The 25,345-nt window shown below is 34.9% G+C and overlaps 1 protein-coding gene across 1 annotated transcript in view; it reads right to left on the bottom strand.

Annotated features, from left to right (window-relative positions):
- The window catches only part of RPGRIP1 (RPGR interacting protein 1), a 234,936-nt gene that overhangs the window by 92,551 nt on the left and 117,040 nt on the right, over positions 1-25,345 (bottom strand). Inside the window, exon 13 of the mRNA XM_053699932.1 lies at positions 5,788-5,905. Coding sequence (XP_053555907.1) covers positions 5,788-5,905 — 118 coding nt within the window. The remainder of the gene's footprint in view (positions 1-5,787; positions 5,906-25,345) is intronic.

Raw genomic sequence — 25,345 nt, 5'->3', positions numbered from 1 at the left:
CTCGCTCTGTATGACTGCACGACAGGCGAGTAACAGATCCATACCCAATATGGAGCCCCTTGTGAGGGAAAATGACACCCGGCCCCAGATCCTAAGGAGGACCGCAAGTCCCAACAGCCAGTCAGGGGGTAATGGGGCTGTAAAAGCAGAAATGTTACAGTCACATTCAGAAACTGCCACATTGACTCCGCTAAATACTCAGGGGGAGGTTGCTCTACCCGACTACAGAGATGGTTCGATGGACTACCCACAGAGTGAGACACTTGTTGCCGGGATAAACGGAGCTCCCAATGACAGCCATACTCACCGCGCTCTACCTCTGGGACCCGCAGTTCTGCTGCCCACAGGATCGCGGTGCAACACTACAGAGAGCTTGGCGGTCCCTGGAATATCCGATAGTGCTCCCATAGTCGAAATGTCTGCCAAGTCAGCCCGACATAGTTTTACGAGAGACAATCTTGGACCTGGGGTCGGGGGAACTGGCGGTTTCACAGCCCGCACTGCAACCCAAAGTATAAAAGAACCACGGGCCGTCCTTGTACAGATGAGCATCTACCGCAATTTGCTACCAGGCTGGGGAGTGACAGACGGTAAGCAGGGAAACATTTGTGTTAATGAACTTGGCTCTTGCTGGCCCTTTGGTACCGAGGGCTCCCATGCACGGTCCACAATACACCTACCTCCTTCGGCATTGAATGGGACTGGAGACTTAGCTGACAGACTCGGAGTGGGATAAATGTGATCGATGATCCGAGACTACAGCCTTATGGCCTGGGCAGAAGCTACGTTTGCCAGTATTAAAAACTATCATCTTTATATTGTTATATGGTATACCACTTGTTCCATTATCTGTTTTAGGGTTTCTGTTCCTGCAGTGCGTCTGATGGGGATAGACTAAGTTTTTTTCTCTGTGTGATTTCAGGGGGCACCGGGGATAAGATTATCTAGGTACTAAGGTTAATCTCCTGGTAGTAATATATTAGGGATTGTGCTCCTATACATTTATATTATACTTGCCTTAAAAGGTTAATCTCATAGGGGCCCCTACGTAATCGGGGGGCCTTGATCTATTTGCCGCTGGGACAGAGGGAGTCATTACTCTTCTAATGGCTAGCAATCATTAACATAGAGTAGCAAAAATGTGGCAAGACACTAACACTGGATTTTTCTATAATACACATATATGAGTAACACTGCATATTGTTCCCTGATCAATTGAGCCATTGCCTGTGATGTGTGATATGAGAACTATTTGTATAAAATAGGGCCACTGACCTATCTGTGATGAGCTGTTTCTCGTATACTAACCATTGCCATTCATATGAAATATCTGAAGCTATCATAGTCTAATGGAACATCGCTCCTGCTATTGAGACCCTATATTCTAATTCTAAATTTATATGTATATGTCTCTGCCTTCCTGTATGATTTTTGTGGTACTATAGCTTTGATAGCCTGAAGATGCATGGTTTCCTTTCCTTTTTGATGGTTATGTGTCTGTGCTCCTTCTGGGCCTCAGCTTAGGTGAAGTTGGTTGCTCTCTGTAACCTATTTATCATTAATGTACATATGCCCCCAGGCCCCACCCATACAAGCGGCTTAATAACTACCACTATCAGTTTCAGCATCCCGTAGTACAGGATATTAACTGTATGCCATGATAACCCAGGCCAAATAGTGCACCATTTTAATATTTTTCTCATCTCTAAAATACCCCACTACACCATAACTTTATTCCAGGGGGTTCAAGAGGGGCCTCTGTGTGCCTTTGGGGCAAGCACTCCACCCCTTTTGCATATGACTCTTTAAATGTTCATTATAAGGCATAAATTAAGATGTATTTATATTTATTGGTCAAGTTATATTCATATATTTCTGTTGTTTTTTTGTTGTTGATATTCGCATTTATTGTTCAGATTAGCTTGTATCCATTGCTATATTTATGTAGCCCAAAAGTGGCTATAAATTCAACAAACTTACCTCCATTAAGTACTCTCCTATTTCAAGGTCCAAGAGTGGCCTACCCTTTTCAGAGGAGGTTTCATAATCATAAAAATGAGATTACAGCACCAAATGAGGTATCACTGTTATGTGACAAACTAATAATTTTCTAATGATGAGGATATTTGCAAGGTTATCTTATTTTGTTGGTGAAATGTTACGTCATATTGTAACCTGTCTTTAGAGAATATTTGAAATTGCATTCTCAATTTATATTGTATGTTTTAATTATCTCAATAAAACCGTAAAAAAAAAAAAAAAAAAAAAGATAGATAATTTCTGTATTACCCATTCCACAGTTTTGCATAACCAACACTGTTATATTAATATACTTTTTACCTCTGTAATTACCTTGTATCTAAGCCTCTGCAGACTGACCCCTTATCTCAGTTCTTTTGACAGACTTGCATTTTAGCCAATCAGTGCTGACTCATAATAACTCCAAGGGAGTGAGCTCAATGTTATCTATGACACACATGAACTAGCACTGTCTAGCTGTCAAAAACTGTTAAACTGCAATGAAAGAAGAGGCGGTCTTCATGAGTTTAGAAATTATCATATGAGCCTACCTAGGTTTAGCTTTCAACAAAGAATACCAAGAGAACAAAGCAAATGTGATGCATAAAGTAAATTGGAAAGTTGGTTAAAATTGCATGCCCTAAAAAGGGACATTAAACATTTTTAGATGGTAATATAAAATGATAATATATATATATATATATATATATATATATATATATATATATATATATATATATATATATATATATAGAGAGAGAGAGAGAGAGAGAGAGAGAGAGAGAGTCTGCAATATACTTCCATTATTTATTTTGCCCCCTTTTCCTGTAATTCCATTCTGCAATTGTGAGTTTTTTAGTTCCTGTTAGAAATGGAAGTGCAGAATACTGTTATATTCCACACAGCCATTGGCTGCACACTCTAGTGACCTATTTATAACTGTCCCCACTTGGCCACAGCAGAGAAGTTACAACATGGCAGCTCCCAATGTTTTATAGACACAAAAACTTTATAATTATTTTGTCAATATTTAAACAGCTAATTAAGCCCTTAATGACAACAGCACTTTTCCATTTTCTGTCCGTTTGGGACAAAGGCTATTTTTACATTTTTGCGGTGTTTGTGTTTAGCTGTAATTTTCCTCTTACTCATTTACTTTACCCCCACATATTATATACTGTTTTTCTCGCCATTAAATGGAATTTCTAAAGATACCATTATTTTCATCATATCTTATAATTTACTATAATTTTTTTTTATAAAATTAGGAAAAAAAAAACAAAAAACACTTTTTCTAACTTTTAGCCCCAAAATCTGTTACACATCTGCAACCACCAAAAAACTCCCATGCTAAATAGTTTCTAAATTTTGTCCTGAGTTTAGAAATACTCAATATATACATATTCTTTGGTTTTTTTGCAAGTTATTGGGCCATAAATACAAGTAACACTTTGCTATTTCCAAACCACTTTTTTTCAAAATTAGCGCTAGTTACATTGGGACACTGATATCTTTCAGAAATCCCTGAATATCCCTTGACAAGTATATATATTTTTTTAGAAGACATCCCAAAGTATTGGTCTAGGCCCATTTTGGTATATTTCATGCCACCATTTCACCGCCAAATGCGAACAAATACAAAAAATCGTTCACTTTTTCACAATTTTTTTCACAAACTTTCGGTTTCTCACTGAAATTATTTACAAACAGCTTGTGCGATTATGGCATAAATGGTTGCAAATGCTTCTCTGGGATCCCCTTTGTTCAGAAATAGCAGACATATATGGCTTTGGCGTTGCTTTTTACATTTTTCACAATTTTAGGTTTCTTACTGAAATCATTTACTTTCGGTTTCTCACTGAAATTATTTACAAACAGCTTGTGCAATTATGGCACAAATGGTTGTAAATGCTTCTCTGGGATCCCCTTTGTTCAGAAATAGCAGACATATATGGCTTTGGCGTTGCTTTTTGGTAATTAGAAGGCTGCTAAATGCCGCTGCGCACCACATGTGTATTATGCCCAGCAGTGCAGGGGTTAATTAGGGAGCTTGTAGGGAACTTGTAGGGTTAATTTTAGCTTTAGTGTAGTGTAGTAGACAACCCAAAGTATTGATCTAGGCCCATTTTGGTATATTTCATGCCACCATTTCACCGCCAAATGCGATCATTTACTTCCTGTGCTGCTGTTGCTGGTAAGAAAACCGTCCGTTTCTCTTGTCAAGCAGCCTAAATGGTATATATCTGGACAAGAAAGTTCATACCAAGACAAGAAAACCAAGCTCCAAGAGGCAATAAATACAGGAAGTTTCCTAAAGAAACCAGCACAAAGGGGACCCACATCCCATTCTACTCCAAGAGGCAGCGATTTTATACAGACCAGAACATCCAGGATTCATTCAACCACTAGATACATCCTCCAATGCGGCAAACTTACCTCATAGGATTGAGGTAACTTTTGGTAAGGGTATCTATTACGCCTTCATTACACTAGGATTCCAATATCCTATCAAAGACTCTAATATATATACGTATATTCATATACTTCTCTTCCCTTTTTTTTTTTTTTTTTTTTTGTTTTCTTTACCCACCAACACTGCCGAGATTTTAATATTATTCAGTTTTTAAGAATCTCCATAAGCGCTGTTTACCCTTTGACTCCAAATAAAAAAAAATGTTTCCTTTTTCACAAACTTTAGGTTTCTCACTGAAATTATTTACAAACAGCTTGTGCAATTATGGCACAAATGGTTGTAAATGCTTCTCTGGGATCCCCTTTGTTCAGAAATAGCAGACTTATATGGCTTTGGCGTTGCTTTTTGATAATTAGAAGGCCGCTAAATGCTGCTGCGCATCACACGTGTATTATGGCTAGCAGTAAAGGGGTTAATTAGGTAGCTTTTAGGGAGTTTGCAGGGTTAATTTTAGCTTTAGTGTAGAGAATAGCCTCCCACCTGAAACATCAGACCCCCTGATCCCTCCCAAACAGCTCTCTTCCCTCCCCCACCCCACAATTGTTCCCGCCATCTTAAGTACTGGCAGAAAGTCTGCCAGTACTAAAATAAAAGGTACATTTGTTTTTTTTTGGTTGTTTTTTTTTTATATAGCATATTTACATATGCTGCTGTGTAGAATCCCCCCATAGCCCCCAATCTCACGGATCCCCCATCAAACAGTTCTCTAACCCTCCCCCTCTAGCCTAATGGGCGCCATCTTCGGTACTGGCAGCTGTCTGCCTGTACCCAGTTTAGTAAAAAAAAAATATGCTTTCATTTTGTGCCCTTTTCTGTAGTGTAGCTACCAGGTACGTCTATTGTCATTAACTGCTTGTTAATGCATGACGTACCTGGTACGTCAGTTGTCATTAAGGGGTTAAACTTTAAATAATACATCTACATGTTACTCTCAGACTCATTTTTTTTTGAATGCATCATTATATATATTATTTTTTTATTATTATCTCTGATGAAGCGCATGTGAGCATGCGCGAAATGCGTCAGATCTAGCACCCCTTGCACACCTGTGTTAGTGCTACTCACCTTTGTATATCAAATAAAGTCACCTGGCTTCAAGTTCCTGAGTCCTCGCCTTCTTCTTGTATCCTATTATTTTTTTAGTGTTTAATATCCCTTTAATATTTTAATATCCCTTTAGAATATAAGAATACTGCATATCATATATATATATATATATATATATATATATATATATATATATATATATATATATATATATTGTATATAAACGTAAAAAAAGGTGAAAATATCACCTTCCAATATCTGAATCCTTGAATTGCGCTGGAGCAGTCTGGCTTCATAGTGTTTCTCACTCTCCTCTCTCTCTCTGCGCTCACTCTCTGCTCTCCCTGATAAAGTCTGTAGTTCATCCTGAGATTGGAAAGACAAATAACAAGATATTGAAAGAAGAAATACAATTAGATAGGTCTGTATAGAAGAGATAAAGAAGTAATTTGCATAAAGGACCATTAAACTTCATTAAACAACACATAAAATGTTTCATTATTACAAGTAAAACATTATTGCAATAGACATTCATTCAGCTCACCTACTCCAATATACATTCATTCAGCTACCTACTCCAGCTTGCTCCTGTTTGTGTAAAGGGTCTTTTCATATGCAAAATAAGGGGAATAAGGGGGAGGGTCTTATTTCCCACTTGCAGTGGGCTTTCAAACTACCTTTTCAACAGAGCTAAACTGAGAGCTTCTAAGTAAGTTTTTAAAAAGTTTTATACTGGATTTTTATATCAGTATCAGTGCATCTTATTCTTTATAGTAGTGTCTATTACATGCAGTTATATGAAAATGAGTGTATACTGTCCCTTTAAGGGAAGAGATAAGGGCAGGCTTAGTCTCTCACAATTGCACATGTGCAAACAGAGCTTGTGCTATATTTAAATATTAGTTTGTGATTGGTTAGCAAGGATTCTTTTGTTCTGTGGGACAGGGAAATCAATTAAATAAACAAACATAAAACAATATACTCATTTGACAAAATAAAGCTGCAGTTTTCATTGTCAAATTATTCTCAGATATAAAGGTTCAAAATCATGTTTACAATTTGTGTTTAGTGGTCCTTTAAGGAAACTTAGAACTTAAATAATGAATATTGCAGTCAATAATGTTTCTAAAGCAATAATTCTCAGTGCCATGTTGCCTGGAGTTATATTTATTAGTTTATTTGATTTTTATATCACTGTATTACATTGGTTGAATCCTTGAGGTGTCAAAGACATATTAATAAAATACTGTTAACTGAATTTCAAAAGTATGCTGAACCACACATTCTATGGGGCCTAACTATCAAGCTCCGTATGGAGCGTGAGGGCCTGTGTTTCTAAAGACCGCCGCTGCTCCATAACCTGTCCGTCTGTTCTGAGGAGGCGGACAGACATCGCTGTAATTCAACCCAATCAAATACGATCTGGTTGATTGAAACCCCCTGCTAGCGAATCTGCAGGGGGCGGTGTTGCACCAGAAGTTCACAAGAGCCGCTGGTGCAATGCTGAATGCTGAGAGTGTATTGCTCTCCGCATTCAGCGAGGTCTGTCGGACATGATCTGCACTATCGGATCAGGTCCAACAGGCCTTTCATAAATAGGCCCCTATGTGTGTTTTACGGTATGTGTGTATATATGTGCATATAGAAGAATGACTTGCATACTTATGTTTGTGTACATTACATATGTGTGTTTTACGGTATGTGTGTATATATGTGCATATAGAAGAATGACTTGCATACTTATGTTTGTGTACATTACATATGTGTGTGTTACGGTATGTGTGTATATATGTGCATATAGAAGAATGACTTGCATACTTATGTTTGTGTACATTACATATGTGTGTTTTACGGTATGTGTGTATATATGTGCATATAGAAGAATGACTTGCATACTTATGTTTGTGTACATTACATATGTGTGTTTATGGTATGTGTGTATATATGTGCATATAGAAGAATGACTTGCATACTTATGTTTGTGTACATTACATATGTGTGTTTTACGGTATGTGTGTATATATGTGCATATAGAAGAATGACTTGCATACTTATGTTTGTGTACATTACATATGTGTGTGTTACGGTATGTGTGTATATATGTGCATATAGAAGAATGACTTGCATACTTATGTTTGTGTACATTACATATGTGTGTTTTACGGTATGTGTGTATATATGTGCATATAGAAGAATGACTTGCATACTTATGTTTGTGTACATTACATATGTGTGTTTATGGTATGTGTGTATATATGTGCATATAGAAGAATGACTTGCATACTTATGTTTGTGTACATTACATATGTGTGTTTTACGGTATGTGTGTATATATGTGCATATAGAAGAATGACTTGCATACTTATGTTTGTGTACATTACATATGTGTGTGTTACGGTATGTGTGTATATATGTGCATATAGAAGAATGACTTGCATACTTATGTTTGTGTACATTACATATGTGTGTGTTACGGTATGTGTGTATATATGTGCATATAGAAGAATGACTTGCATACTTATGTTTGTGTACAATACATATGTGTGTTTTACGGTATGTGTGTATATATGTGCATATAGAAGAATGACTTGCATACTTATGTTTGTGTACATTACATATGTGTGTGTTACGGTATGTGTGTATATATGTGCATATAGAAGAATGACTTGCATACTTATGTTTGTGTACATTACATATGTGTGTGTTACGGTATGTGTGTATATATGTGCATATAGAAGAATGACTTGCATACTTATGTTTGTGTACATTACATATGTGTGTGTTACGGTATGTGTGTATATATGTGCATATAGAAGAATGACTTGCATACTTATGTTTGTGTACATTACATATGTGTGTGTTACGGTATGTGTGTATATATGTGCATATAGAAGAATGACTTGCATACTTATGTTTGTGTACATTACATATGTGTGTGTTACGGTATGTGTGTATATATGTGCATATAGAAGAATGACTTGCATACTTATGTTTGTGTACATTACATATGTGTGTGTTTCGGTATGTGTGTATATATGTGCATATAGAAGAATGACTTGCATACTTATGTTTGTGTACATTACATATGTGTGTTTTACGGTATGTGTGTATATATGTGCATATAGAAGAATGACTTGCATACTTATGTTTGTGTACATTACATATGTGTGTGTTACGGTATGTGTGTATATATGTGCATATAGAAGAATGACTTGCATACTTATGTTTGTGTACATTACATATGTGTGTTTTACGGTATGTGTGTATATATGTGCATATAGAAGAATGACTTGCATACTTATGTTTGTGTACATTACATATGTGTGTGTTACGGTATGTTTGTATATATGTGCATATAGAAGAATGACTTGCATACTTATGTTTGTGTACATTACATATGTGTGTGTTACGGTATGTGTGTATATATGTGCATATAGAAGAATGACTTGCATACTTATGTTTGTGTACATTACATATGTGTGTTTTACGGTATGTGTGTATATATGTGCATATAGAAGAATGACTTGCATACTTATGTTTGTGTACATTACATATGTGTGTGTTACGGTATGTGTGTATATATGTGCATATATAAGAATGACTTGCATACTTATGTTTGTGTACATTACATATGTGTGTTTTATGGTATGTGTGTATATATGTGCATATAGAAGAATGACTTGCATACTTATGTTTGTGTACATTACATATGTGTGTGTTACGGTATGTGTGTATATATGTGCATATAGAAGAATGACTTGCATACTTATGTTTGTGTACATTACATATGTGTGTTTTATGGTATGTGTGTATATATGTGCATATAGAAGAATGACTTGCATACTTATGTTTGTGTACATTACATATGTGTGTTTTACGGTATGTGTGTATATATGTGCATATAGAAGAATGACTTGCATACTTATGTTTGTGTACATTACATATGTGTGTGTTACGGTATGTGTGTATATATGTGCATATAGAAGAATGACTTGCATACTTATGTTTGTGTACATTACATATGTGTGTTTTACGGTATGTGTGTATATATGTGCATATAGAAGAATGACTTGCATACTTATGTTTGTGTACATTACATATGTGTGTTTTACGGTATGTGTGTATATATGTGCATATAGAAGAATGACTTGCATACTTATGTTTGTGTACATTACATATGTGTGTGTTACGGTATGTGTGTATATATGTGCATATAGAAGAATGACTTGCATACTTATGTTTGTGTACATTACATATGTGTGTGTTACGGTATGTGTGTATATATGTGCATATAGAAGAATGACTTGCATACTTATGTTTGTGTACATTACATATGTGTGTGTTACGGTATGTGTGTATATATGTGCATATAGAAGAATGACTTGCATACTTATGTTTGTGTACATTACATATGTGTGTGTTACGGTATGTGTGTATATATGTGCATATAGAAGAATGACTTGCATACTTATGTTTGTGTACATTACATATGTGTGTTTTACGGTATGTGTGTATATATGTGCATATAGAAGAATGACTTGCATACTTATGTTTGTGTACATTACATATGTGTGTTTTACGGTATGTGTGTATATATGTGCATATAGAAGAATGACTTGCATACTTATGTTTCTTTCATGTAATTAGCAAGAGTCCATGAGCTAGTGACGTATGGGATATACATTCCTACCAGGAGGGGCAAAGTTTCCCAAACCTCAAAATGCCTATAAATACACCCCTCACCACACCCACAATTCAGTTTTACAAACTTTGCCTCCTATGGAGATGGTGAAGTAAGTTTGTGCTAGATTCTACGTTGATATGCGCTCCGCAGCAAGTTGGAGCCCGGTTTTCCTCTCAGCGTACAGTGAATGTCAGAGGGATGTGAGGAGAGTATTGCCTATTTGAATGCAGTGATCTCCTTCTACGGGGTCTATTTCAAAGATTCTCTGTTATCGGTCGTAGAGATTCATCTCTTACCTCCCTTTTCAGATCGACGATATACTCTTATTTATATACCATTACCTCTACTGATTCTCGTTTCAGTACTGGTTTGGCTTTCTACAAACATGTAGATGAGTGTCCTGGGGTAAGTAAATCTTATTTTTTGTGACACTCTAAGCTATGGTTGGGCACTTTGTTTATAAAGTTCTAAATATATGTATTTAAACATTTATTTGCCTTGACTCAGAATGTTCAACATTCCTTATTTTCAGACAGTCAGTTTCATATTTGGGATAATGCATTTGAATTATTCATTTTTTCTTACCTTCAAATTTGACTCTTTTTTCCCTGTGGGCTGTTAGGCTCGCGGGGGCTGAAAATGCTTCATTTTATTGCGTCATTCTTGGCGCGGACTTTTTTGGCGCAAAAAAAAAAAATCTTTTCCGTTTCCGACGTCATACGTGTCGCCGGAAGTTGCGTAATTTTTTGACGTTATTTTGCGCCAAAAATGTTGGCGTTCCGGAAGTGGCGTCATTTTTGGCGCCAAAAGCATTTAGGCGCCAAATAATGTGGGCGTCTTATTTGGCGCTAAAAAAATATGGGCGTCGCTTTTGTCTCCACATTATTTGTCTCATTTTTCATTGCTTCTGGTTGCTAGAAGCTTGTTCTTTGGCATTTTTTCCCATTCCTGAAACTGTCATTTAAGGAATTTGATCAATTTTGCTTTATATGTTGTTTTTTCTCTTACATATTGCAAGATGTCTCACGTTGCATCTGAGTCAGAAGATACTTCAGGAAAATCGCTGTCTAGTGCTGGACCTACCAAAGCTAAGTGTATCTGCTGTAAACTTTTGGTAGCTATTCCTCCGGCTGTTGTTTGTATTAATTGTCATGACAAACTTGTTAATGCAGATAATATTTCCTTTAGTAAAGTACCATTGCCTGTTGCTGTTCCTTCAACATCTAAGGTGCAGAATGTTCCTGATAACATAAGAGATTTTGTTTCTGAATCCATCAAGAAGGCTATGTCTGTTATTTCTCCCTCTAGTAAACATAAAAAATCTTTTAAAACTTCTCTCCCTACAGATGAATTTTTAAATGAACATCATCATTCTGATTCTGATGATTCTTCTTGTTCAGAGGATTCTGTCTCAGAGATTGATGCTGATAAATCTTCATATTTATTTAAAATGGAATTTATTTGTTCTTTACTTAAAAAAGTACTAATTGCTTTAGAAATAGAGGATTCTGGTCCTCTTGATACTAATTCTAAACGTTTAGATAAGGTATTTAAATCTCCTATGGTTATTCCAGAAGTTTTTCCTGTTCCTAATGCTATTTCTGAAGTAATTTCCAAGGAATGGGATAAATTATTTGGTTCTCAGTTGGATTCTATTATCTCAACTGTTACTGGTGGGAAAGGAACTTTTTTACCACAGGATAAAAAATCTAAGGGTAAAAACAGGGCTAATAATCGTTTTCGTTCCTTTCGTTTCAACAAAGAACAAAAGCCTGATCCTTCATCCTCAGGAGCAGTTTCAGTTTGGAAACCATCTCCAGTCTGGAATAAATCCAAGCCTGCTAGAAAGGCAAAGCCTGCTTCTAAGTCCACATGAAGGTGCGACCCTCATTCCAGCTCAGCTGGTAGGGGGCAGGTTACGTTTTTTCAAAGAAATTTGGTTCAATTCTGTTCACAATCTTTGGATTCAGAATATTGTTTCAGAAGGGTACAGAATTGGTTTCAAGATGAGACCTCCTGCAAAGAGATTTTTTCTTTCCTGTGTCCCAGTAAATCCAGTGAAAGCTCAAGCATTTCTGAATTGTGTTTCAGATCTAGAGTTGGCTGGAGTAATTATGCCAGTTCCAGTTCCGGAACAGGGGATGGGGTTTTATTCAAATCTCTTCATTGTACCAAAGAAGGAGAATTCCTTCAGACCAGTTCTGGATCTAAAAATATTGAATCGTTATGTAAGGATACCTACGTTCAAAATGGTAACTGTAAGGACTATCTTGCCTTTTGTTCAGCAAGGGCATTATATGTCCACGATAGATTTACAGGATGCATATCTGCATATTCCGATTCATCCAGATCATTATCAGTTCCTGAGATTCTCTTTTCTGGACAAGCATTACCAGTTTGTGGCTCTGCCGTTTGGCCTAGCTACAGCTCCAAGAATTTTTACAAAGGTTCTCGGTGCCCTTCTGTCTGTAATCAGAGAACAGGGTATTGTGGTATTTCCTTATTTGGACGATATCTTGGTACTTGCTCAGTCTTTACATTTAGCAGAATCTCATACGAATCGACTTGTGTTGTTTCTTCAAGATCATGGTTGGAGGATCAATTTACCAAAAAGTTCATTGATTCCTCAGACAAGGGTGACCTTTCTGGGTTTCCAGATAGATTCAGTGTCCATGACTCTGTCTTTAACAGACAAGAGACGTCTAAAATTGATTTCAGCTTGTCGAAACCTTCAGTCACAATCATTCCCTTCGGTAGCCTTATGCATGGAAATTCTAGGTCTTATGACTGCTGCATCGGACGCGATCCCCTTTGCTCGTTTTCACATGCGACCTCTACAGCTCTGTATGCTGAATCAATGGTGCAAGGATTACACAAAGATATCTCAAATAATATCTTTAAAACCGATTGTACGACACTCTCTAACGTGGTGGACAGATCACCATCGTTTAATTCAGGGGGCTTCTTTTGTGCTTCCGACCTGGACTGTAATTTCAACAGATGCAAGTCTCACGGGTTGGGGAGCTGTGTGGGGATCTCTGACGGCACAAGGAGTTTGGGAATCTCAGGAGGTGAGATTACCGATCAATATTTTGGAACTCTGTGCAATTTTCAGAGCTCTTCAGTCTTGGCCTCTTCTGAAGAGAGAATCATTCATTTGTTTTCAGACAGACAATGTCACAACTGTGGCATACATCAATCATCAAGGAGGGACTCACAGTCCTCTGGCTATGAAAGAAGTATCTCGAATTCTGGTTTGGGCGGAATCCAGCTCCTGTCTAATCTCTGCGGTTCATATCCCAGGTATAGACAATTGGGAAGCGGATTATCTCAGCCGCCAAACGTTGCATCCGGGCGAATGGTCTCTTCACCCAGAGGTATTTCTTCAGATTGTTCAAATGTGGGAACTTCCAGAAATAGATCTGATGGCGTCTCATCTAAACAAGAAACTTCCCAGGTATCTGTCCAGATCCCGGGATCCTCAGGCGGAGGCAGTGGATGCATTATCACTTCCTTGGAAGTATCATCCTGCCTATATCTTTCCGCCTCTAGTTCTTCTTCCAAGAGTAATCTCCAAGATTCTGAAGGAATGCTCGTTTGTTCTGCTGGTAGCTCCGGCATGGCCTCACAGGTTTTGGTATGCGGATCTGGTCCGGATGGCCTCTTGCCAACCGTGGACTCTTCCGTTTAGACCAGACCTTCTGTCGCAAGGTCCTTTTTTCCATCAGGATCTGAAATCCTTAAATTTAAAGGTATGGAGATTGAACGCTTGATTCTTGGTCAAAGAGGTTTCTCTGACTCTGTGATTAATACTATGTTACAGGCGCGTAAATCTGTATCTAGAGAGATATATTATAGAGTCTGGAAGACTTATATTTCTTGGTGTCTTTCTCATAATTTTTCTTGGCATTCTTTTAGAATACCGAGAATTTTACAGTTTCTTCAGGATGGTTTAGATAAGGGTTTGTCCGCAAGTTCCTTGAAAGGTCAAATCTCTGCTCTTTCTGTTCTTTTTCACAGAAAGATTGCTATTCTTCCTGATATTCATTGTTTTGTACAAGCTTTGGTTCGTATAAAACCTGTCATTAAGTCAATTTCTCCTCCTTGGAGTTTGAATTTGGTTCTGGGGGCTCTTCAAGCTCCTCCGTTTGAACCTATGCATTCATTGGACATTAAATTACTTTCTTGGAAAGTTTTGTTCCTTTTGGCAATCTCTTCTGCCAGAAGAGTTTCTGAATTATCTGCTCTTTCTTGTGAGTCTCCTTTTCTGATTTTTCATCAGGATAAGGCGGTGTTGCGAACTTCTTTTGATTTTTTACCTAAAGTTGTGAATTCCAACAACATTAGTAGAGAAATTGTGGTTCCTTCATTATGTCCTAATCCTAAGAATTCTAAGGAAAAATCGTTACATTCTTTGGATGTTGTTAGAGCTTTGAAATATTATGTTGAAGCTACTAAGTCTTTCCGTAAGACTTCTAGTCTATTTGTTATTTTTTCCGGTTCTAGAAAAAGCCAGAAAGCTTCTGCCATTTCTTTGGCATCTTGGTTGAAATCTTTAATTCATCTTGCCTATGTTGAGTCGGGTAAAACTCCGCCTCAAAGGATTACAGCTCATTCTACTAGGTCAGTTTCTACTTCCTGGGCGTTTAGGAATGAAGCTTCGATTGATCAGATTTGCAAAGCAGCAACTTGGTCCTCTTTGCATACTTTTACTAAATTCTACCATTTTGATGTATTTTCTTCTTCTGAAGCAGTTTTTGGTAGAAAAGTACTTCAGGCAGCGGTTTCAGTTTGAATCTTCTGCTTATGTTTTTCATTAAACTTTATTTTGGGTGTCGATTATTTTCAGCAGGAATTGGCTCTCTAGTGACTCTTGTGTGGAAAGATCCACATCTTGGGTAATCATTATCCCATACGTCACTAGCTCATGGACTCTTGCTAATTACATGAAAGAAAACATAATTTATGTAAGAACTTACCTGATAAATTCATTTCTTTCATATTAGCAAGAGTCCATGAGGCCCGCCCTTTTTTTGTGGTGGTTATGATTTTTGTATAAAGCACAATTATTCCAATTCCTTATTTTATATGCTTTTGTACTTTTTTATCACCCCACTTCTTGGCTATTCGTTAAACTGAATTGTGGGTGTGGTGAGGGGTGTATTTATAGGCATTTTGAGGTTTGGGAAACTTTGCCCCTCCTGGTAGGAATGTGTATCCCATACGTCACTAGCTCATGGACTCTTGCTAATATGAAAGAAATGAATTTATCAGGTAAGTTCTTACATAAATTATGTTTTGTGTACATTACATACGTGTGTGTTACGGTATGTGTGTATATATGTGCATATAGAAGAATGACTTGCATACTTATGTTTGTGTACATTACATATGTGTGTTTTACGGTATGTGTGTATATATGTGCATATAGAAGAATGACTTGCATACTTATGTTTGTGTACATTACATATGTGTGTGTTACGGTATGTGTGTATATATGTGCATATAGAAGAATGACTTGCATACTTATGTTTGTGTACATTACATATGTGTGTGTTACGGTATGTGTGTATATATGTGCATATAGAAGAATGACTTGCATACTTATGTTTGTGTACATTACATATGTGTGTGTTACGGTATGTGTGTATATATGTGCATATAGAAGAATGACTTGCATACTTATGTTTGTGTACATGACATATGTGTGTGTTACGGTATGTGTGTATATATGTGCATATAGAAGAATGACTTGCATACTTATGTTTGTGTACATTACATATGTGTGTTTTATGGTATGTGTGTATATATGTGCATATAGAAGAATGACTTGCATACTTATGTTTGTGTACATTACATATGTGTGTGTTACGGTATGTGTGTATATATGTGCATATAGAAGAATGACTTGCATACTTATGTTTGTGTACATTACATATGTGTGTGTTACGGTATGTGTGTATATATGTGCATATAGAAGAATGACTTGCATACTTATGTTTGTGTACATTACATATGTGTGTTTTATGGTATGTGTGTATATATGTGCATATAGAAGAATGACTTGCATACTTATGTTTGTGTACATTACATATGTGTGTGTTACGGTATGTGTGTATATATGTGCATATAGAAGAATGACTTGCATACTTATGTTTGTGTACATTACATATGTGTGTGTTACGGTATGTGTGTATATATGTGCATATAGAAGAATGACTTGCATACTTATGTTTGTGTACATTACATATGTGTGTGTTACGGTATGTGTGTATATATGTGCATATAGAAGAATGACTTGCATACTTATGTTTGTGTACATTACATATGTGTGTTTTATGGTATGTGTGTATATATGTGCATATAGAAGAATGACTTGCATACTTATGTTTGTGTACATTACATATGCGTGTTTTACGGTATGTGTGTATATATGTGCATATAGAAGAATGACTTGCATACTTATGTTTGTGTACATTACATATGTGTGTGTTACGGTATGTGTGTATATATGTGCATATAGAAGAATGACTTGCATACTTATGTTTGTGTACATTACATATGTGTGTGTTAAGGTATGTGTGTATATATGTGCATATAGAAGAATGACTTGCATACTTATGTTTGTGTACATTACATATGTGTGTGTTACGGTATGTGTGTATATATGTGCATATAGAAGAATGACTTGCATACTTATGTTTGTGTACATTACATATGTGTGTGTTACGGTATGTGTGTATATATGTGCATATAGAAGAATGACTTGCATACTTATGTTTGTGTACATTACATATGTGTGTGTTACGGTATGTGTGTATATATGTGCATATAGAAGAATGACTTGCATACTTATGTTTGTGTACATTACATATGCATGTTTTACGGTATGTGTGTATATATGTGCATATAGAAGAATGACTTGCATACTTATGTTTGTGTACATTACATATGCGTGTTTTACGGTATGTGTGTATATATGTGCATATAGAAGAATGACTTGCATACTTATGTTTGTGTACATTACATATGCGTGTGTTACGGTATGTGTGTATATATGTGCATATAGAAGAATGACTTGCATACTTATGTTTGTGTACATTACATATGTGTGTGTTACGGTATGTGTGTATATATGTGCATATAGAAGAATGACTTGCATACTTATGTTTGTGTACATTACATATGTGTGTTTTAACGGTATGTGTGTATATATGTGCATATAGAAGAATGACTTGCATACTTATGTTTGTGTACATTACATATGTGTGTGTTACGGTATGTGTGTATATATGTGCATATAGAAGAATGACTTGCATACTTATGTTTGTGTACATTACATATGTGTGTTTTACGGTATGTGTGTATATATGTGCATATAGAAGAATGACTTGCATACTTATGTTTGTGTACATTACATATGTGTGTTTTACGGTATGTGTGTATATATGTGCATATAGAAGAATGACTTGCATACTTATGTTTGTGTACATTACATATGTGTGTGTTACGGTATGTGTGTATATGTGTGCATATAGAAGAATGACTTGCATACTTATGTTTGTGTACATTACATATGCGTGTGTTTTATGGTATGTGTGTATATATGTGCATATAGAAGAATGACTTGCATACTTATGTTTGTGTACATTACATATGTGTGTTTTACGGTATGTGTGTATATATGTGCATATAGAAGAATGACTTGCATACTTATGTTTGTGTACATTACATATGCGTGTTTTACGGTATGTGTGTATATATGTGCATATAGAAGAATGACTTGCATACTTATGTTTGTGTACATTACATATGTGTGTTTTATGGTATGTGTGTATATATGTGCATCTAGAAGAATGACTTGCATACTTATGTTTTTGTACATTACATATGCGTGTTTTACGGTATGTGTGTATATATGTGCATATAGAAGAATGACTTGCATACTTATGTTTGTGTACATTACATATGTGTGTGTTTTATGGTATGTATGTATATATGTGCATATAGAAGAATGACTTGCATACTTATGTTTGTGTACATTACATATGTGTGTTTTACGGTATGTGTGTATATATGTGCATATAGAAGAATGACTTGCATACTTATGTTTGTGTACATTACATATGTGTGTGTTACGGTATGTGTGTATATATGTGCATATAGAAGAATGACTTGCATACTTATGTTTGTGTACATTACATATGCGTGTTTTACGGTATGTGTGTATATATGTGCATATAGAAGAATGACTTGCATACTTATGTTTGTGTACATTACATATGTGTGTTTTATGGTATGTGTGTATATATGTGCATATAGAAGAATGACTTGCATACTTATGTTTGTGTACATTACATATGCGTGTGTTACGGTATGTGTGTATATATGTGCATATAGAAGAATGACTTGCATACTTATGTTTGTGTACATTACATATGTGTGTGTTACGGTATGTGTGTATATATGTGCATATAGAAGAATGACTTGCATACTATGTTTGTGTACATTACATATGTGTGTTTTACGGTATGTGTGTATATATGTGCATATAGAAGAATGACTTGCATACTTATGTTTGTGTACATTACATATGTGTGTGTTAGGTATGGTGTATATGGTGCTATAGGCCATATAGAAGAATGACTTGCAATACTATGTTTGTGTACATTACATATGTGTGGTTTTAAGGTATGTGTGTATATATGTGCATATAGAAGAATGACTTGCATACTTATGTTTGTGTACATTACATATGTGTGTGTTACGGTAATGTGTTGTTTATATGTGCATATAGAAGAATGACTTGCATACTTATGTTTGTGTACATTACATATGTGTGTGTTACGGTATGTGTGTATATATGTGCATATAGAAGAATGACTTGCATACTTATGTTTGTGTACATTACATATGTGTGTGTACGGTATGTGTGTTATATATGTGCATATAGAAGAATGACTTGCATACTTATGTTTGTGTACATTACATATGTGTGTGTTACGGTATGTGTGTATATATGTGCATATAGAAGAATGACTTGCATACTTATGTTTGTGTACATTACATATGTGTGTGTTTACGGTATGTGTGTATATATGTGCATATAGAAGAATGACTTGCATACTTATGTTTGTGTACATTACATATGTGTGTTTTACGGTATGTGTGTATATATGTGCATATAGAAGAATGACTTGCATACTTATGTTTGTGTACATTACATATGTGTGTGTTACGGTATGTGTGTATATATGTGCATATAGAAGAATGACTTGCATACTTATGTTTGTGTACATTACATATGTGTGTTTTACGGTATGTGTGTATATATGTGCATATAGAAGAATGACTTGCATACTTATGTTTGTGTACATTACATATGTGTGTGTTACGGTATGTGTGTATATATGTGCATATAGAAGAATGACTTGCATACTTATGTTTGTGTACATTACATATGTGTGTTTTACGGTATGTGTGTATATATGTGCATATAGAAGAATGACTTGCATACTTATGTTTGTGTACATTACATATGTGTGTGTTACGGTATGTGTGTATATATGTGCATATAGAAGAATGACTTGCATACTTATGTTTGTGTACATTACATATGTGTGTTTTACGGTATGTGTGTATATATGTGCATATAGAAGAATGACTTGCATACTTATGTTTGTGTACATTACATATGTGTGTTTTACGGTATGTGTGTATATATGTGCATATAGAAGAATGACTTGCATACTTATGTTTGTGTACATTACATATGTGTGTTTTACGGTATGTGTGTATATATGTGCATATAGAAGAATGACTTGCATACTTATGTTTGTGTACATTACATATGTGTGTGTTACGGTATGTGTGTATATATGTGCATATAGAAGAATGACTTGCATACTTATGTTTGTGTACATTACATATGTGTGTTTTATGGTATGTGTGTATATATGTGCATATAGAAGAATGACTTGCATACTTATGTTTGTGTACATTACATATGTGTGTGTTACGGTATGTGTGTATATATGTGCATATAGAAGAATGACTTGCATACTTATGTTTGTGTACATTACATATGTGTGTTTTACGGTATGTGTGTATATATGTGCATATAGAAGAATGACTTGCATACTTATGTTTGTGTACATTACATATGTGTGTGTTACGGTATGTGTGTATATATGTGCATATAGAAGAATGACTTGCATACTTATGTTTGTGTACATTACATATGTGTGTGTTACGGTATGTGTGTATATATGTGCATATATAAGAATGACTTGCATACTTATGTTTGTGTACATTACATATGTGTGTGTTACGGTATGTGTGTATATATGTGCATATAGAAGAATGACTTGCATACTTATGTTTGTGTACATTACATATGTGTGTGTTACGGTATGTGTGTATATATGTGCATATAGAAGAATGACTTGCATACTTATGTTTGTGTACATTACATATGTGTGTGTTACGGTATGTGTGTATATATGTGCATATAGAAGAATGACTTGCATACTTATGTTTGTGTACATTACATATGCGTGTTTTACGGTATGTGTGTATATATGTGCATATAGAAGAATGACTTGCATACTTATGTTTGTGTACATTACATATGTGTGTGTTACGGTATGTGTGTATATATGTGCATATAGAAGAATGACTTGCATACTTATGTTTGTGTACATTACATATGTGTGTGTTACGGTATGTTTGTATATATGTGCATATAGAAGAATGACTTGCATACTTATGTTTGTGTACATTACATATGTGTGTGTTACGGTATGTGTGTATATATGTGCATATAGAAGAATGACTTGCATACTTATGTTTGTGTACATTACATATGTGTGTGTTACGGTATGTGTGTATATATGTGCATATAGAAGAATGACTTGCATACTTATGTTTGTGTACATTACATATGTGTGTGTTACGGTATGTGTGTATATATGTGCATATAGAAGAATGACTTGCATACTTATGTTTGTGTACATTACATATGTGTGTGTTACGGTATGTGTGTATATATGTGCATATAGAAGAATGACTTGCATACTTATGTTTGTGTACATTACATATGTGTGTGTTACGGTATGTGTGTATATATGTGCATATAGAAGAATGACTTGCATACTTATGTTTGTGTACATTACATATGTGTGTGTTACGGTATGTGTGTATATATGTGCATATAGAAGAATGACTTGCATACTTATGTTTGTGTACATTACATATGTGTGTGTTACGGTATGTGTGTATATATGTGCATATAGAAGAATGACTTGCATACTTATGTTTGTGTACATTACATATGTGTGTGTTACGGTATGTGTGTATATATGTGCATATAGAAGAATGACTTGCATACTTATGTTTGTGTACATTACATATGTGTGTGTTACGGTATGTGTGTATATATGTGCATATAGAAGAATGACTTGCATACTTATGTTTGTGTACATTACATATGTGTGTGTTACGGTATGTGTGTATATATGTGCATATAGAAGAATGACTTGCATACTTATGTTTGTGTACATTACATATGTGTGTGTTACGGTATGTGTGTATATATGTGCATATAGAAGAATGACTTGCATACTTATGTTTGTGTACATTACATATGTGTGTGTTACGGTATGTGTGTATATATGTGCATATAGAAGAATGACTTGCATACTTATGTTTGTGTACATTACATATGTGTGTTTTACGGTATGTGTGTATATATGTGCATATAGAAGAATGACTTGCATACTTATGTTTGTGTACATTACATATGTGTGTTTATGGTATGTGTGTATATATGTGCATATAGAAGAATGACTTGCATACTTATGTTTGTGTACATTACATATGTGTGTGTTACGGTATGTGTGTATATATGTGCATATAGAAGAATGACTTGCATACTTATGTTTGTGTACATTACATATGTGTGTGTTACGGTATGTGTGTATATATGTGCATATAGAAGAATGACTTGCATACTTATGTTTGTGTACATTACATATGTGTGTGTTACGGTATGTGTGTATATATGTGCATATAGAAGAATGACTTGCATACTTATGTTTGTGTACATTACATATGTGTGTGTTACGGTATGTGTGTATATATGTGCATATAGAAGAATGACTTGCATACTTATGTTTGTGTACATTACATATGTGTGTTAAGGTATGTGTGTATATATGTGCATATAGAAGAATGACTTGCATACTTATGTTTGTGTACATTACATATGTGTGTGTTACGGTATGTGTGTATATATGTGCATATAGAAGAATGACTTGCATACTTATGTTTGTGTACATTACATATGTGTGTTTTACGGTATGTGTGTATATATGTGCATATAGAAGAATGACTTGCATACTTATGTTTGTGTACATTACATATGTGTGTTTTACGGTATGTGTGTATATATGTGCATATAGAAGAATGACTTGCATACTTATGTTTGTGTACATTACATATGTGTGTTTTACGGTATGTGTGTATATATGTGCATATAGAAGAATGACTTGCATACTTATGTTTGTGTACATTACATATGTGTGTTTATGGTATGTGTGTATATATGTGCATATAGAAGAATGACTTGCATACTTATGTTTGTGTACATTACATATGTGTGTTTATGGTATGTGTGTATATATGTGCATATAGAAGAATGACTTGCATACTTATGTTTGTGTACATTACATATGTGTGTGTTACGGTATGTGTGTATATATGTGCATATAGAAGAATGACTTGCATACTTATGTTTGTGTACATTACATATGCGTGTTTTACGGTATGTGTGTATATATGTGCATATAGAAGAATGACTTGCATACTTATGTTTGTGTACATTACATATGTGTGTGTTACGGTATGTGTGTATATATGTGCATATAGAAGAATGACTTGCATACTTATGTTTGTGTACATTACATATGTGTGTTTTACGGTATGTGTGTATATATGTGCATATAGAAGAATGACTTGCATACTTATGTTTGTGTACATTACATATGTGTGTTTTACGGTATGTGTGTATATATGTGCATATAGAAGAATGACTTGCATACTTATGTTTGTGTACATTACATATGTGTGTGTTACGGTATGTGTGTATATATGTGCATATAGAAGAATGACTTGCATACTTATGTTTGTGTACATTACATATGTGTGTGTTTACGGTATGTGTGTATATATGTGCATATAGAAGAATGACTTGCATACTTATGTTTGTGTACATTACATATGTGTGTGTTACGGTATGTGTGTATATATGTGCATATAGAAGAATGACTTGCATACTTATGTTTGTGTACATTACATATGTGTGTGTTACGGTATGTGTGTATATATGTGCATATAGAAGAATGACTTGCATACTTATGTTTGTGTACATTACATATGTGTGTGTTACGGTATGTGTGTATATATGTGCATATAGAAGAATGACTTGCATACTTATGTTTGTGTACATTACATATGTGTGTGTTACGGTATGTGTGTATATATGTGCATATATAAGAATGACTTGCATACTTATGTTTGTGTACATTACATATGTGTGTTTTACGGTATGTGTGTATATATGTGCATATAGAAGAATGACTTGCATACTTATGTTTGTGTACATTACATATGTGTGTGTTACGGTATGTGTGTATATATGTGCATATAGAAGAATGACTTGCATACTTATGTTTGTGTACATTACATATGTGTGTTTTACGGTATGTGTGTATATATGTGCATATAGAAGAATGACTTGCATACTTATGTTTGTGTACATTACATATGTGTGTGTTACGGTATGTGTGTATATATGTGCATATAGAAGAATGACTTGCATACTTATGTTTGTGTACATTACATATGTGTGTGTTACGGTATGTGTGTATATATGTGCATATAGAAGAATGACTTGCATACTTATGTTTGTGTACATTACATATGTGTGTGTTACGGTATGTGTGTATATATGTGCATATAGAAGAATGACTTGCATACTTATGTTTGTGTACATTACATATGTGTGTGTTACGGTATGTGTGTATATATGTGCATATAGAAGAATGACTTGCATACTTATGTTTGTGTACATTACATATGTGTGTGTTTATGGTATGTGTGTATATATGTGCATATAGAAGAATGACTTGCATACTTATGTTTGTGTACATTACATATGTGTGTGTTACGGTATGTGTGTATATATGTGCATATAGAAGAATGACTTGCATACTTATGTTTGTGTACATTACATATGTGTGTGTTACGGTATGTGTGTATATATGTGCATATAGAAGAATGACTTGCATACTTATGTTTGTGTACATTACATATGTGTGTTTTATGGTATGTGTGTATATATGTGCATATAGAAGAATGACTTGCATACTTATGTTTGTGTACATTACATATGTGTGTGTTACGGTATGTGTGTATATATGTGCATATAGAAGAATGACTTGCATACTTATGTTTGTGTACATTACATATGTGTGTGTTACGGTATGTGTGTATATATGTGCATATAGAAGAATGACTTGCATACTTATGTTTGTGTACATTACATATGTGTGTGTTACGGTATGTGTGTATATATGTGCATATAGAAGAATGACTTGCATACTTATGTTTGTGTACATTACATATGTGTGTTTTACGGTATGTGTGTATATATGTGCATATAGAAGAATGACTTGCATACTTATGTTTGTGTACATTACATATGTGTGTGTTACGGTATGTGTGTATATATGTGCATATAGAAGAATGACTTGCATACTTATGTTTGTGTACATTACATATGTGTGTGTTACGGTATGTGTGTATATATGTGCATATAGAAGAATGACTTGCATACTTATGTTTGTGTACATTACATATGTGTGTGTTACGGTATGTGTGTATATATGTGCATATAGAAGAATGACTTGCATACTTATGTTTGTGTACATTACATATGTGTGTGTTACGGTATGTGTGTATATATGTGCATATAGAAGAATGACTTGCATACTTATGTTTGTGTACATTACATATGTGTGTGTTACGGTATGTGTGTATATATGTGCATATAGAAGAATGAC

The sequence above is a fragment of the Bombina bombina genome, chromosome 2, assembly GCF_027579735.1.
Source record: "Bombina bombina isolate aBomBom1 chromosome 2, aBomBom1.pri, whole genome shotgun sequence".
Lineage (NCBI taxonomy): Eukaryota > Metazoa > Chordata > Amphibia > Anura > Bombinatoridae > Bombina > Bombina bombina.
The sequence above is the reverse complement of the archived record's forward strand: the minus strand, read 5'-3'. Positions and strand labels throughout refer to the sequence as shown.